The sequence below is a fragment of the Cibotium barometz genome, chromosome 34 (genome assembly GCF_041138505.1).
Source record: "Cibotium barometz isolate CiBa-2024 chromosome 34, ASM4113850v1, whole genome shotgun sequence".
Taxonomy (NCBI): domain Eukaryota; kingdom Viridiplantae; phylum Streptophyta; class Polypodiopsida; order Cyatheales; family Cibotiaceae; genus Cibotium; species Cibotium barometz.
In genome coordinates this window covers 33384379-33400096 of record NC_141079.1, presented here as the reverse complement: position 1 = coordinate 33400096, position 15718 = coordinate 33384379, and the positions used below count along the sequence as shown (strand labels likewise).

The 15718-nt window shown below is 43.1% G+C and overlaps 1 protein-coding gene across 10 annotated transcripts in view; it reads right to left on the bottom strand.

Moving 5' to 3' along the window:
- LOC147618940 (putative disease resistance protein RPP1) overlaps positions 1 to 15382 on the bottom strand; it is a 160958-nt gene extending 145576 nt beyond the window's left edge. For 4 of the 10 annotated variants that reach the window (XM_086774108.1, XM_086774112.1, XM_086774110.1 and 1 more), the window contains exons 1-6: positions 14837 to 15377; positions 14564 to 14686; positions 14126 to 14451; positions 13862 to 14019; positions 12430 to 13610; positions 12098 to 12346 (exon numbers count right to left, since the gene is read on the bottom strand). In XM_086774108.1, coding sequence (XP_086630234.1) covers positions 12098 to 12346; positions 12430 to 13610; positions 13862 to 14019; positions 14126 to 14451; positions 14564 to 14686; positions 14837 to 15004 — 2205 coding nt within the window. In that variant the 5' untranslated portion in view covers positions 15005 to 15377. Of the gene's footprint in view, positions 1 to 5690; positions 6086 to 6905; positions 7129 to 7830; positions 8122 to 12097; positions 12347 to 12429; positions 13611 to 13861; positions 14020 to 14125; positions 14452 to 14563; positions 14742 to 14836 lie in introns of those variants that run through there. The other 6 variants (XM_086774106.1, XM_086774105.1, XM_086774114.1 and 3 more) reach the window with 5 other exon arrangements.
- Between the last annotated feature and the right edge of the window lie 336 nt (positions 15383 to 15718).

The window sequence follows — 15718 nt, the reverse complement described above, 5'->3', positions numbered from 1 at the left end:
AGGGATTGACCCCTCATCCTTCTACATATCTTCTACGGAGCTAATGATGAATGAGTGCTGAATGAACTTGATCGAGTGACTTGACAATGATTGATGCTTATATATTATGCTGAGGCACATGTTGGCCAATAGAGATGATATCGGCTAGTTGCTTTGGACAAAAATTCACTAAAATCTTCATTAAACGCTACGCTTAGCTGGATGTTGTCCAAACTGAAGGTGGTCTTCAACTAACTGAAGTCGCCTGCTTCTTGGACCCCCCAGGAGGCTACCGACTACTGTATGGTAGCCTGGCTAGCTATCATACAAACCCCTCCTTATGCTATTGATGATGATGATGATGTGCTTGATGATGTTCATGCTAATGCTGATGCCTTTATGTTAAAGATGTTGATGACGACCTAGATGCTGAATTAACTGTTGTACTAATCAAGGATTAAGAATGTTCATGCAAATAATTAGCCATGACACGAGCGTTCATGTGACAAGCTCAGTGCTCATATTGTCAAACAGAGCTCTCCAAAAGAGACTTGTAGTTCTGGGATCTCTGTCTCCCACAATGGACTTAGGCATACCATGGTGTTTGAAAACTTGTGCCTAAAATATCTTGGCAAGAAGTGAGCTTGCTGGCAAGACCTGTCAACAATGGTCCAAATAGCATCATTGCCTTGCTGAGAAAGAGGCAAATCCATTGCAATACTTTCCCATGGCAATGAGAGAATAGGCAAAGGCTAAAGCAAACCAAGAGCATTTTGCCTGTCAAACTTGACTTTCTCATAAGTGATACATGCACGTACATATGCCTCTATATCTTTGCGCATTCTTGGCCAAAAGAAGTAACGCTTAATCATGTGTGTAGTAGGCATTACACCTCCATCTCCTACATACAGAGGAGCATGGCACTCATCAATGACCTTTAGCCTCATGTTTGACACAACACATAAGCAGTTATCCTTCATGAGATACCTCTATTTGATCACATAAGAAGCATATACATCTCCAGCTACTAAATCAGTCCATATGCCAAAAATGGCGTTTATGGTAGACACAATTCATGCATGGACAGACAAGTCTCCATGTGAGGCAGCTAACATTGCATCCACGTATGGCTTTTTGAATTCTTCTTTCCTGGAGTATATATAATGTGGAAATGAAACATAGACAAGAAGTTAGCCATCCTCATGTGCATCTCCAAAAGCTTTGTTTGCATCAAGAAGTACCTTAGCTTTGATGATCTATCTTGACCATAAAATCAACCCCAAGAAGGTAATGTTTCCAAATAGTCAAGGCATGAATCACAACCAACAACTCCTCATAGATGCCCAACGAAAGCTCTACATCATTGAGTGGTGCAACCAAAAAGTTCTCATGATCAAGGTAACCCTAAGTATGTATGCGCAACTTCCCAATGATCGGGGTTAGCTCCCCTATCTAATTACCCAAAGCAGCTGCCATTTCCACAAAAATGAAATTATCTGTGGCACAATCATCAAACATAAAGAGAGCGCACTAGCACTGATCTTTGAACTGTCCCCATGCTATACCATTCTCTTTATTGCCATATTTTGTATTCCCTTGTATGTTAGGACGGCATGCACATTTACCTTTGGTTGCTTCTCATTTTCCTTCTTCTTACATTGTGAGCATTCTGCAAGTAAGAGTCATATCTTCTAGTCCTCTAGTCACATTTTTTGGCCCTCTGGGACACAGGGTGGAGTATGCATTTTTGCTGGTAAGCAACTTTTGTCCAGAGTTGACACAAGCAACATTATCATTGGACGAGCTCAATGGGTGAAGAGAATAGTGTGGGCTTTTCGAACATATACGCACCGAACACCACAGAGCCTCCTTCTAGAGTATAATTCGTCAGACCCTTCCGCAAGTGGATTTTTGGGTATGCACGAGGATTTTAACATGCTAAAGTCAGCAGAAGACATGCTCAAAGGTAGAGGACTACTTGGCTTGGGAGCAGTTGATTTTGGCTCTTAGGAGGCAGGACCCTTGGCACTTGAAGAAGTGCCAAAATTTCTAAATTGGTCTTCACTATGTTAGTGATAGGAAAGAGCCTATGGTAGAGTTTGGACGCAGCCTAGAGAGTCTGGGTTTCTCAAGCTCCGATAGGAAAATTATTGGCTAGCTTCTTATTGACCCCCTTAAAAGCAAAGGATATTCACTTACTTCATGGCGCGGATGAGTACTCCGCCTTACTCACCTTCTCTGTGAAACCTCATGGCAGTCTGGAGAGCAGAGGCCCCTTGGGGGATTTCAAGGAATGCACCTTGTATTTGTGCAATACCAATCCAAGTATCAATCCCACCAATATCTACTAGTCACTGAACTCCACATTCTTGCCATAGGTGGGAGATTTGTAGCAATATTGCTACATGGCACATCTGGAGAGCTCGACGCAACAAAGCCACTGAATATAGCAAACTCCCCTTGCCAACACAATCCATCCAGAGCATTTGGCTCGATATCATACATATCCTCCGACTACCTCCCGACCTAACTTTTCTTTTCACTCCCGGAAAGCTTCAAGGTGGCTTAGATCACATGCGGAAGCGTCGGTAGGCCTTTCTGAGAATTAGGTGTCATGGTTCCTTTCTTACTAATATTGGTTGGTGAGCCCACTTGGCACTACATACCACCATTGTGGTTGTTTTTCTTGTTACAAGTCATCTCCTATCTAGATTTATACACCAAAGCCTTTGTTGTAGGTGTGCCCGCCCTTATGAGGTGTTTTATTATTTTTCCTCACTCCCCGCATTTTTTCCCTATTTTTCCCATTTTTCTGTGGCTTGGGAGGCAGCCCATTCGCTGGCCGACTGCTGAACTAGTCCACGACCCCGTGCTAGAGGTGGCCGAGTGCTGATGATCTGGCTTACTAGATGTGTTGCTAGTCGTGGAGTTTTCAAAGCCAGTCGGCTGCCTGCAGAGCAGACCGACTGCTCATGTGGGGACATATAAATAGGCCACAGCCCCCTTACCATTTGTGTATCATACCGAGATCTTCTTGTGTATACATAGCAAAGTTACACGCCTACATCACTCTTTCTCTTGTACTGTATTTTTTCTACATGCGTTTTTGCTCGTGTTCCCAGATCTAGTCATCATCTCCGTTGCGTATTCTGACATGGTATCAAAGCCCTAGGCTCTAGATAATTCTTGGGATTTGTGTGAGCAAGAGGGGGACTGTTGTGTGGCCGATTGGTGGACAGTACGGGACTGTCCACCAATCAGAAAAGAAGCAAGAGGACGGCGGGCTGATCTGCTGGACAGCCACTTGCAGGTGATAGTTCTTCTTTTTTCCCACGCACCCACCCTTTTTAGCGTACATCCCCGCAATGGCAGATCTATGTGAGATGGCCGAGAGGCATGTGAAGATCCCGACACTCCCCACGTTCCCGGTGGACCGTCAGTTGGACGGGAGCAACTACGGCATATGGAAGGTTATGATGGAATCTGTACTGGGATCTTACGACCTCGCTAATTTTGTCGTTGTTGGGGTTCCACAGTTGAAAGCAGAGGAAGGGGAGTTACCGTTGATCCGAAAGGATCGAGAGGCCCAAACACACATGTGCGATCGTGTCAACGCCAGGGTCCGTTCGTTTATCTTTCTTAACTGCACACCACAGGTAATCAATCATGTAAAGCATATTACACTGGCCAAAGGTATATGGCAGCATTTGGCTTCTCTCTACAACATGATATCGCCCATGAAAAGAATTTCCTTGGAAGTACAAATGCGGGTTATGAGCCCTCCAAAGTTGTCGACGATGCGGGAGCATATTAACAAGCTGCAAGATCTTCAGCAAGAAGTTCTTCAGGCTGGGAAGGAGATATCGTTAGAGGACATGGCCATAACGTTGTTGTTATCGTTAGAGGACATGTCGGAGAAGTCTTCTGAGAAGAAGTCCGTTTTACTGATCGCGAGAAACTAAAGGCAGAGATGACCTGTAATAATTGTGGCGAGAAAGGCCACTACTCGAGCCAGAGTCCCAAGCGAAAGACCGAGAAGGATGAAGATTCCTCAACAGCAATCATGAAGACTCCGGCTTTTGTGCACCTGGAGGTGGTGGACACCGATGTTTCATTTTCTTCAAGCAGGGAGGAGATTGGAGGACTCTCCGCAAACGGATACTCGGGAGTGGATTCTAGATAGTGGTGCTTTCAGACACATGACTCCTTCCCGTTCCGGTTTACACGATCTCTGCACGCTTTCTGGTCACATTCTTACTGGAGATACATCCACTATCCCAGTTCACAGTGAGGACAAGATGGAGATAACTCCCGATAGCATAGGGGGAAAGCATTCCTCCCAAGTGTTGTATGTTCCAATGCTAATGTTGGTAGTTCTTGTGTTTGTACCGGGCTGTTGTGATGCTGTTTGTGAGGTGGTGAAAATGCAGAGGTTGCATAGCAGGTTTCGGCTTCCACCGGAGAAACCCATAGTCATCCAGAGGCACTTTGAACAGATAGTTGCTGATGACATCTTGCTAGAGTTCCGTTTGACGGAGGACAATACGTTGGACCTCTTCACGAAGTTGCTATCTCAGGATTTGCTCAGGTAGCACCCCAGTACCTGTGGTTGGTTTCACAGCCAGGGGCTGAGAGGAGGTGTTAGAAGTCATCTTCTGTCTAGATTTATACACTACGGCCTTTGTTGTGGGTGTGCCCGCCCTTATGAGGTGTTTTCTCATTTTTCATCACTCCCCGCATTTTTTTCATTTTTTTGTGGCCATTTGCTAGCCGACTGCTGAACTGGTCCACGACCCCATGCCAGAGATGGCCGACTGCTAATGATCTAGCCGACTGGATGTGTTGCTAGTCGTGGAGTTTTCAGGACCAATCAGCTACTTACAGCAAGCCGACTGCTCATGTGAAGCATATAAATAGGCCCCCAGTCCCCATACCATTTGTGTATCATACCGAGATCTTCTTGTGTATACAAAGCAGAGTTACACACCTACATCTCTCTCTCTTGTGATGTACTTTTTCTGCATGCGTTTCTGCTCTTGTGTTCGCAGATCTAGTCATCATCTCCGCTGCGTATTCTGACATTTCACTCCTCCCATTCTATGAGGTAACCTTCTTCTCTTCGAACCACCAACCAAACGAGAAGTCCATCCGTGTAGGCGAGTTTGTACTTAGCCATTAAGGCTGTCTTTTTTTTTGGTAACTAATAGAAGGATTTTTTTCTTTTTTTTTAATAAATCTAAAACATCTACTCTCTTAATCAACACCGGGTAATATTGGGTGATCCGAATAGCTTGGAGGATGGATGAAAAAATAAGCTACGCCCTAAGCTAGTCCTCATCAGCAACACCAAATATATCCAAATAAAGAGCTTGCCTAAGACGTTGCCAAAACATATGTTGTTTGGAACTTTGTTATGGAGATGTAATATAACTTCTCGTGTGGGTGTGCTAACTACTCCATTGCATCCTCCCTCTATTGTCACGCTAAAATGCTTCCTTTACTAAGGTGGTAATGATAGAGCTTCCTTTGCTTAGATGGAGGCAAGAAGAAGATAACCTTCATCAGATGGCTTTCTCTCGCAAAAGATTGATGGAGAAGAAGCTAATGAGAGGGAGAAGTGTTGGAGTATGCACACATAAAAGCATAGACAAAGGGAGAGAGAGAGAGAGAGAGAGAGAGAGAGAGAGAGAGAGAGAGAGAAGAAAGACAGATTATAGACAAGATCGGATTGATTAGCAAGAGGTTTATAATAGTGACAGCCAACAAACTGGGTATTACAATGTGCTTACGGAAATAAATGATAAACAAGTGTTGAGAAGAGGCCTTTATAAAGGAGGCCATGTAGATGGCCGACTAGCATCATGAATCTCGCCAAGAGTAATAAATCAACCCACAACTAGTAAACATGAGTTAAAATACATTGTAGCCAGTATAAGGACCACTTCCCACACAAAGAGATGCACAAAATTCTTGCAGATCATAATGTGCATAAGTCTCAAGAACACAAGGTGATAAAGATGAAACCATGCACACTCTACTATTGTGCAGTATTGGATACACCTCAACGAGCACCTACTAACCCGACTCCTTGAAATAAAATGCCACCCTGAACAGCACAAAAATCTACTTGCGTTTGAATTCCCACACAAATGTGTCGTGAGCTCCAAGTATGAAGAATGATGAGCTGACAGACAAACCACACCCATAATCCCCCAACAATGACTATGAACACATTACAACCCAAAACCTTGAACAATGAAGTCAAAACACATCGTGTCTATAATCTCTGCTACACCAAGCAACGAACTTGGTACACAACTAGTTCATAGCTCCCAAAGTTACCCTTTTCCTACCAAATTTTTCATGCTTAAAACTCCGACTCACAATTCCCATGCACCAAAAAATATAGCTGCTAACAACCCATATCTCGCCCCACAAGTCTCCTTTGGCTAAAGGACATGGAGAAAATCATCTATATAACTAGAGAAGAACACCATCCTGGTCCTCTTGGGCCAGAAATCACCCTAGAATTCATAGATGAGTCATTAGAAGCATCTAAATCACTATTCTGTGTCCTATCTTTGTCTTTTTCTAGGATGAAGACCTACCCTTGTCCATGTCCTTCTTTAACAAGCAATCCTTAGACAAATGTGCTTTCTTCCCACACGAGTAGCAACGACTCTGACCTTTCTTCTGCATTGTAGTAATTGCCTGATCCTAACTATTAAGAGATACCTTTCCTTACCTTGTGGACGTGGACAAACTTTTCTTCCAAGAGAAAAGAGCCGAGTTCATCAAAATCCAACTTGCTTTCTGTGATCTCGCATCGCAAAGCCCTAGAAACCTTATCGTAAATAATTTTTGAAGGATAAGTGCAGCCAACTGAGCAGAGAACAAGGTAACATCCATTACCGGTAAAGTGATCATGTATAACCTTAGCCTTCATTAAAAACAAATGCATCAAACTAGAGACAAAAAATCCATACTATAGAGTTGCCCTTGTAGAGTAACTACTCTCAACGAGGAATCTCGAGCATAGAGATCCTCTAGCATTGACAAGGATTTGCACAACCGGTAAGACCACCTTCATAATGGTTCGCACAAGCACCGAGTGTACCTTCGAATCACAATCCTTCCACTCTTGCAGTTCTGCAAGGATCCATTCTCCTGAACTTAGACAAATTCAATAACTTTTGCATACTCATTCCATGCAAGCAAATAGCCACAACCGAAGACATAGCCCGATTGTTCGTTTGATTTTGGCTATGTCCTCGCTTGTTCAATCGATTTTCATATCCCATTGGTGATTTGTCACGGACGATCACATTAGACAGAGATACTAAGTTCACGTCCCATTTTTGGAGAGGATTGTTTGACAATTTTGAGACCAAGTTGCAGCTATCCAGTACATTTCATCCACAAACAAATGGCCGAACAGAAATATACAACAATTGGTCTTTGACAATCTCAAGTCATACTGCCATGACCAATAGTCGAAATGGAAACTCTACCTTCCATTGGTAAAGGCAATCCTAAATGATACTCAAGTATTGGTCAGACACCGTACGAAACAACATTTGGTCATCTATTCACCTCTTTTAACAAGAAAGGCATCACCCTCTCTAGAGGCCAAGAAGATTACCGAGACATTCTCAAAAATCATTGAGACAAAAAAAACGCCTTGCCAAAGCTTAGGAAGCAAATGCCCAACAAGCCAACAAGTCGAAACAAGATGTCAACGTTAAGAAAGAGGATTGGTTTTATCTCTGCATCTTGAAAAAACAGCTAAAGCAAGTGGACAAGCATTATCCCAAGCTTCGACCCATTTCCCATCATTCAAAAGTTAAGTGATGTCTCTGTAAAGTTGGACTATGCATAATGTCTTTTATATTTCTTAGTTGAAGCCATATATAGGTCCATGGCAGGATATAGCAAAAGAGTATTAACTTATAATCGTTGAAGACGAAGTCATGTAGGTAGAGAAAATTCTCCTCCACAAATGGAAGCATGGTTCCGAATTGAAGAATATAGACAATTTTACATGAAGTTTAAGATCGGGTAACTCATGAAGTAGTACGGTTGGATGAAGAGTTCTTTCAAGAGTATCCCCAATCATTGACGTACTACTTGGAAGCCCAGAATCTGCCAAGATTAGGTCAGGCATTAGCAAGCATGTAGAAGGTAGTAGAATCATCTATGGACCAATCCATAAACATCACAGCCCAAGAAGGCTTCATTTAGACATTAGAGAATCCTAGACAACTAGTCAGCTACCTGGTTATGCACCCACCTATAGTCAACGAAAACAAGCTACAATGGACAACCAGTCGACCAATATGGCAGAGGCCTGGGACAGCAAACGCAAATCTAATGCTAATAATATAGCAAGCATAACATTTCACATTGTCAAAAACAATATTTTGTCCATAATAAATAAGTCGACAGCTTATGACTAGACTAACCAGTAGCTTGTAGGCATATATTAGCAGTTGCATAATTCACTCAACTATTCAGTTTTCAACAAAGCAATTCATAGTTCAAGCATCAACAAATCATCCTATCAACTCCAAGCTATCAAAGACGATCTTCTTCAACATTTAGCCAACATATGTATAGACCTTTAATTATCTGGACTAGCATTAATGACCGAAAAATCTTCTGCAATGTCTTGGATTGATGGATATTCAGTCAACATACGGTCTTCCTCATCCTTGCGTTGGTCTCTTTGGTAGGTATTTGGACCCAATACAGTATCATCTACTTTACTCTTATACTCTTTGAATTGGATGCTAAAGAATCTCGTCGCATAGAGGTATAAAAAAGAACTTGTAGTGCGTAACCATGATCAAGTTCAATGCATGTAACATCAAGTCTCTTTTCTCCTTTTTCAGAAAAGTGATTCTCAATCTGTGGGTCTAAATCGAGCAACATTGAATGCAATGTGATCATGAAAGTACAACCTGGCCATGCAGCATCCACAGATTCACACTTCCAAGGATCCAATGAACCAAAAATAGTTCTTTGGCCACCTGGTGATGGTAGTGCCATTTATCAACAAAAGGTACAAGATAATTACCCAAAGTAGGACCAATACTCCTTGCAGGTGGAGCTCAACACTAGAGCATCAAGCTTTCTTACAACTCCTTCTCCTTCTCTATTAAAACTAATTGGCAAAAAGCCACATCATTGCCAAGTTCATGCATTAAATGAGCTCGCACATGATTGCCATCTCCTATCTTTGCTTTCTTGCAATACTTGCACTTAAATTTCCTGACAGCTCCTCTTCCATGTCTCATCACAATCCACCTCTTCCCACCATGGCCATGCTACGTCATTAGCAATTCCCAACCATTCCGCCGTTCCACGTGAAAGAAGAACGCCGTTTTGGCGATCCAAACCACAGCAAACGACATTTCTTGTGACTATGACTTAGTCTCAGAGTCACTCTTATGGAGTCACTAGTTTGTTTCTAGGACACATCAAGAAAGCCCATTCACTGCCAACCCATTGCAAAGCTTCATCCATCTACTCTCAACCCTAGAGTCATCAAAAGCCTTGCTTGTTATTGCTTTCTTGCTAGTCAAGTCATTACAATCTCAACCTTGTCATTTTCAGTCCCGCGTGTGTCGACTTGACAGAAAGGCGACAAACACAAATTTTTCATAACACAAATCAGCTTGAATATTCCAGCCTATTTTCAACATCAAGTAGACCATTTGCTCTCCATGCTCAGTCGCCTGTCCTAGATACATAAAATACACAAGTTGTATGCTAATATCTGATTGCTGTCTAGCCTGTTCTAGTAATTTCTTACCCTATGCACGCAATTCGGAGCACTTACAACATTGACTCAATCATCAAAAGAGACAGGAAGGTTTGAGTCAACTCAGTAACAAAGACAGGTCTGAACAACCACTCCACAAGCCGTCTCAACAACAAGTCTCCAGTTACCCATCAGCCCAAACTTGAAGTTTCAACAGATAAAGTCTTCATGCAAGAATATAAGTAAGTACTTGATTATAAAGCAATGTGACCGACTTTTTCGACAATATAAGCAGATACACTTTTCGGTGGGAACCCTTGATTGGTTGGGACCAAATCTTGGCCCAAGCCTCTCTTATCAGAGCCCAACAAGACCAATTTTCGTGCGCTTCCCGACACTGCTATCAAAGCATCAAGCTCTACATGAGGTAGGTCGGAGCACAAGAATACTAGTGTTCATGAGCTTCTCAGTAGTAACATCGGTATTATAGCTAAGGTTGTGGTGAGTACAAGTACAAGGAGCTTTCACTTGCTTGATCCTTTCTTGCTTGGTCACATTGAGGCCAAGGAAAACCATACAACCATAATTGCCTTACATCAAGCCCATGTCATTTCAACCAATTTGCAAATGAACACAAACCAGCTTGCATGCATCTTCCACCCTGTTTTCAGCATGCCCTCCATACTCAATCACCTGCCCTATATGCATCAAAGATGCAAGTTGTATAATGTTCTAGCAGTTCTTACCTTATGCACGTACTTTATAGCAGTTTATAACATCCACTCAGTCGTCAAAAGAGAGGAACGAAGATCTAGGTCTGAATAGCCCGACTATACACGCTCTTTCACTCTGTTTACAATAGATCTAAAGTTTCTTTCAACCTCCCACAAGATCTTCAATCAACTATGTAGGTAGTACTTACTTCGTTGTGCAGTAGCGAAATAACTTTTCCAGCTCAAACCCTCACTTCCTCAAATAACAAAAAGACCAGTGTTTGTGAACTTCCGTGTCGTGACACTCGTATCAAAGCTAAGGCTACGCTGAGAGTGAGAGTACAAGGAACTTTGACCTGCTTGATTTTTCTTTCGCACGGTCACATTGAGACCAATGCAAACCAAAGGCCCAACCCCATGACATCCTTTGACAGCCCATTCCATTCAAAGAAGTCTCACCCATCTTCACCTCCTAAACCAAATACTCAAAACCGAAGACCCTCCTCAGGCTCCATCCTAAGATAAACCTGTTATAAACGCAATTCAACTTGCATTTTTCAGCCTTGTTTCAATGCCAAGTAAATCGCCTGCCCTTCATGCTCAGTCCCCTGCCCTGTATGCATTGAATACAAGTTGTATGATATTATTTGATTTCTCTCCACACTGTTCTATCACTTCCTTGCCTTGTCCATGGAGAAGGCAGTAAAGACAAGTCTAAACAACAAATCTACAGGCCATTTACAAGATATCTGAAGTTCCCATCGTCCTAACTCATCGACCTGGACCTACATTTTCAACAACATCCATCATCTTCACGTGAAAGTAGTGCTTGATTGTGTCGCAGTGTAAGACTTTTCCAACTACCAACGTATGTAAAGACCACTTCCAATGAAAGCCTTTCCAGGGTTGGTTGGGACCCAAACATGTGCAATACCTTATAATTGTATATGATCTCTTTCATGCATTATTTGCTCATATTTAAAGTTGAGTTTTGCACTAACATGACCCTGTCATATAGAGTTTACATTTAGGATTCATGCAGGCAGCACAGCTCTTACATCCAAGCTAGCCAAGTGGGACCTAACCCACGATTCAATGCTTATGTCATGCCGATTTAAGTGGCCAAGTTATAGAAGAAAGGACCCAACTATTGGAATCCTTGGCCAAGTTGCATCAAAAGTTCACAAGGCCCAGTCAACTAGTCCATGGAAAAAGACCTTAATTCACTCTAATTGTATTTTGACCCTTGTGGACTTTGGATGTAAAATGCCCACCCTAGAATTAGGCAGGGTGTTGATGTGAGGATAAGATCAGAATGTGGATAGTTTGTATTCTGACTTTTGTTGATAATGTTATCACACGTGTTTACGACAAGAAAAGGTCCTAAATTTTTAACTCTCGCGAAGTCTTTAGAGTCTTTGAAAATCAGACCTAGTTGAAAGGCCCTCTCTTCCTAAAGCTTTCATGATATGATATGATGGGAAGTGGTCTAGCTCATGTATGAATAAGCATCTGTGTGCTCGCCGTAATGTACACCAGCTCGAATAGGATCTATCTCATTCAGATTATCCTTTTTAGGAGAAAAGAAAAAAAATGACAGAAAAAAGTATTAAGAGATGCAAGGAGAAGGTTCTGGCAGTACCTTCAAGTCTTGCACATTTGCAACATTGTACCATGAGAGCTCCTTAAGGGCTCTGCATGCACTCAAATCAAAGGGCCTGGCTGTGTCACTTCTCATCCAACGCACCACCGAAAGGTGCCTGAGCTTGGCTGCTTGTTGGCAATCCCCTTTTATTTTGACATCTTGTAAAACGCGCAAGCGCGGCATTCGCTGAAGCGTCTGAGCTTCCACTGTCACGTTCATCAACCCCACGACCTTCTCCAGCGCACCCTGCACACCACCACTCTTCAAGCTTCAATCTTCAATTATACATATGTCAAAACATACTCCCATTTATAATCTGCCCCCCTCACCGAGTTAGTAGTGTCCTCCAAGTCAGCCTCGCGTCTAACACGGATCTCCTCCTTGTCGTCTGCCACCATCCGCAACCCCATTGTTTTGAGCACGTCATGCACTTGCACCCGATATTCGTCATGCATGGCCAGATATTCGTCATGCATGGCCAGATATTCGTCACGCATGTCCACATCACGCATGGCCAGATATTCGTCATGCACGGCCACCCATTCGTCACTTCTCTTTTCCACAAGTGCACGCTGGCGAAGACAGTCCAAGTGGCTTGGGCTCACCTGACGCTCAGCACTTGACCATGTCACGCCCCTGCCCACCGTCGTGAAGGCAACGACGATGTCCAAGAATTTCTTTCTGATCTCTGGGTCCAGATGGTCTATGCTGAACCGCAAACGTGAATACAACGGATCCTCGTCTCCTCCATCCAAAGGTACCGCTGCTCTCATGTCCTGGGCAACTCTCTCCCAAACCTTCACGTCCCTCGGACCCTCGTTGCTTTGCCCAATGTAACGGCCCACCACTGTCAACGCCAACGGTAACCCATCGCACAACCTCAGCACGTCCCTCTCCAGCGCCTCCATCTCAGCATTTGGTGAACACTCCGCATGCTGCATGCCAGCTTGCTGCACTTGCCTCCACAGCAGCTCTCTCGCTTGCTCCTCATTCAACTTCTTCACTGTAATGATGGACTGGTAGTCACTGATTTTGAGCCTCCCTGCGAGATCTTTACAAATATGCTCGTTTCTTGTAGTTACAAGAATCCTGCTTCCCTCCGGGAAAAATTCTGCTTCAGGCAGCCATAATTCCTTCATTATATCTAACACATTATCCAAGTACAAGAATACAGGCTCACTAATTTTTTTCAGCTCCTCTTTCAACTGTGATACGCCATCCTTTAGACAGGAAATTTCGGGTGTGCTGTGCCTGCATATTTTGTCCAAGATCTGCTTTTGAATTTTCTGCAGACCCTTATCCTTAATTCCCAATGGCAACTCCACGTGACAACACCGATGTAACCGACTTTTATTTTCTGGACTAATCTTTTTTTGGAACTCCGAAAAGATAGCCTCCCCCAATGTAGATTTTCCAATCCCTCCCATCCCCTGTAGGAAAACCACCACTAATTGGCTGCAATCCCTATTCAAATGTGCCATGGCAATTTGCATTACTTCCTCTCCTCCAACTGCAAAAAGTCCACATCCCAGGCAAATTAACATCGTTCAAAGCAATGTAGTCAAAAATTCCCTCTCAAGGAAGGCAGTAGGCAGCAGTGTGTTCTTATGTTGACTGGGGACTGGTACCATTATAATACCACTTTTTATATATTGAGTAAGAGAGAATAGATGTGGTTTAGACGATCCAGCAACCAAAAATAGTTATGACCCACGAATATATATTCTGAGATCTAGTACAGAGACAAGATACACACGGTACCTATTCCATCAACGGGAGTGAAGGTATATTGACGATGTAGCCTTGGACCCTCACGAAACCTAATTTTATCCATGTGTCTTCTGATTTCTTCAGATGCTCCATCCAAATCCTTCTCCAAACCAGCTATTGCGTCTTGGATCATTGAAGCCTTAAAGAACCTACAACCTCACAACTCTTGTTATTAAGTCTGCATTGCGAAGGAGTCTTTGCTTACTTTCAGAAATACTGATTATCGCCTAGCCCCTTTGATTACATGCATCTTACCTTAAGATAAGATGCTTGGGACCATCGCCCTGCACCATGGAGCTACATATGATAGCACACTGGAATGCTGTTTGTACGCTATCTTGGAGAACCTTGATGTCATCATCCTTGATACTGGCCTGCCATATCTCTTTCGTGTATTCCAGTCGATGAACTATTTTACGTAGAAGTTGTAAACAGTCCTTCCAGTTCTGCGCAGTGGCATCGATCCTTTCAAGTGACCAAGCGATCAAAGAGAACCCAACAGCCACCCAATGCACTCCACCAAGTCCTCCGAGGGCTTCCTCCAATAGAGGCAAAAGTACGGTTTTACCCGTCTCAGCAACCTACGTGATACATTAAAGGGGGGTTACGACGACACCATGCAGCCATCAATAAAAAGGAGAAGATGCTCATGGTCATGGCATGCCATCAAACGATAATATGGTCACTACTTACCTCACTAGTAAAAGCTCTGGGGAGAGTCTCCATGAAAGACGTGGTCTGCCCTTTATAAGAGTCCCAGTGTGACGCTAAACGATGAACGTTTGAGGGGTGATCCGCCAGCTCCAGACGGCCAAGCTGAAGTGTAATCAAAAAGAAGCTCGATTGAACGGTCAGGAAAAACATAATCCTCCTATAAAATCAATAAGCTCCGAATTAACAAACCCACAACTTATTCAAATTTGCTATTCAATCTATATATATAGGAAGCAACGAGTGCTGTCGGACCTGCTCTTTGATGTCAGCCAACAATCCGTGAAGGACCTCTAGAGTCGTTTCCTTCTTCTCGAAGACAGGCAACTTGATTGGATACTCGGTGGCAGCAGTTGATTCAGAAGGTGAAGCGGCGGGCTGATTGGGGCGGCAACACAGCCAATTGACGATACATCTCTTCATTTCTTCTAGATTGCGACTTGTACTGCGAGCGTGGAGAGCAAGCTAGCGAGCAAACAAAGCTTTTCTACTCAGAAATCAAGCAAGCAAGCGAACAGGGATCAACACAGTGACGAGCGAGGAGAAAGCTAGGTAGAGAGGTCGTCACAGACAGAGCCCAGAGGAGGCTACGAACTACTTTAATACACTTGTAGACGAAGAAGGAGAAGAGGAGGAAGAAGAAGGGGCAAGGGTCTCATCATTCGTACGTGGGGTCCGTGGGGGAAGTGCTTGAAGGCGTGGAGTCCGTGAAGCATCATGAAGGGAGGGTCTCATCATTCACGGTGCTTTGTCCGTGGAGCAATCATGAAGGGAGGGTCTCATCATTCAACGCTTGTAACGCTGCTGGCAAAATGCGATGTTTTCCATACACCAGTGATAATATTTGAGGGGCGTCACGCCGCAGTAAAATACTTGCCAATTTTTAAAATGCCCGTCAAAATTTACACTATAATACAAAAACGAAAAAAAAAACTTGCTATATTATCAAGCCTTAATAAATAACTTTTTCTTAAATATTTTCCCTCTTTTTTGTTTTGACACGCTTTTTCATGGAAAAATGTGAAAATAATATTAACTTCTTTATTGTTTTTTTTGTTTTCAAGGTCATTACTCTTCTTCTTTTTGCTTTTCTTGCCAAGTGAGGAAGGCCCTAGATAAAAGATTTATCAAACTTAA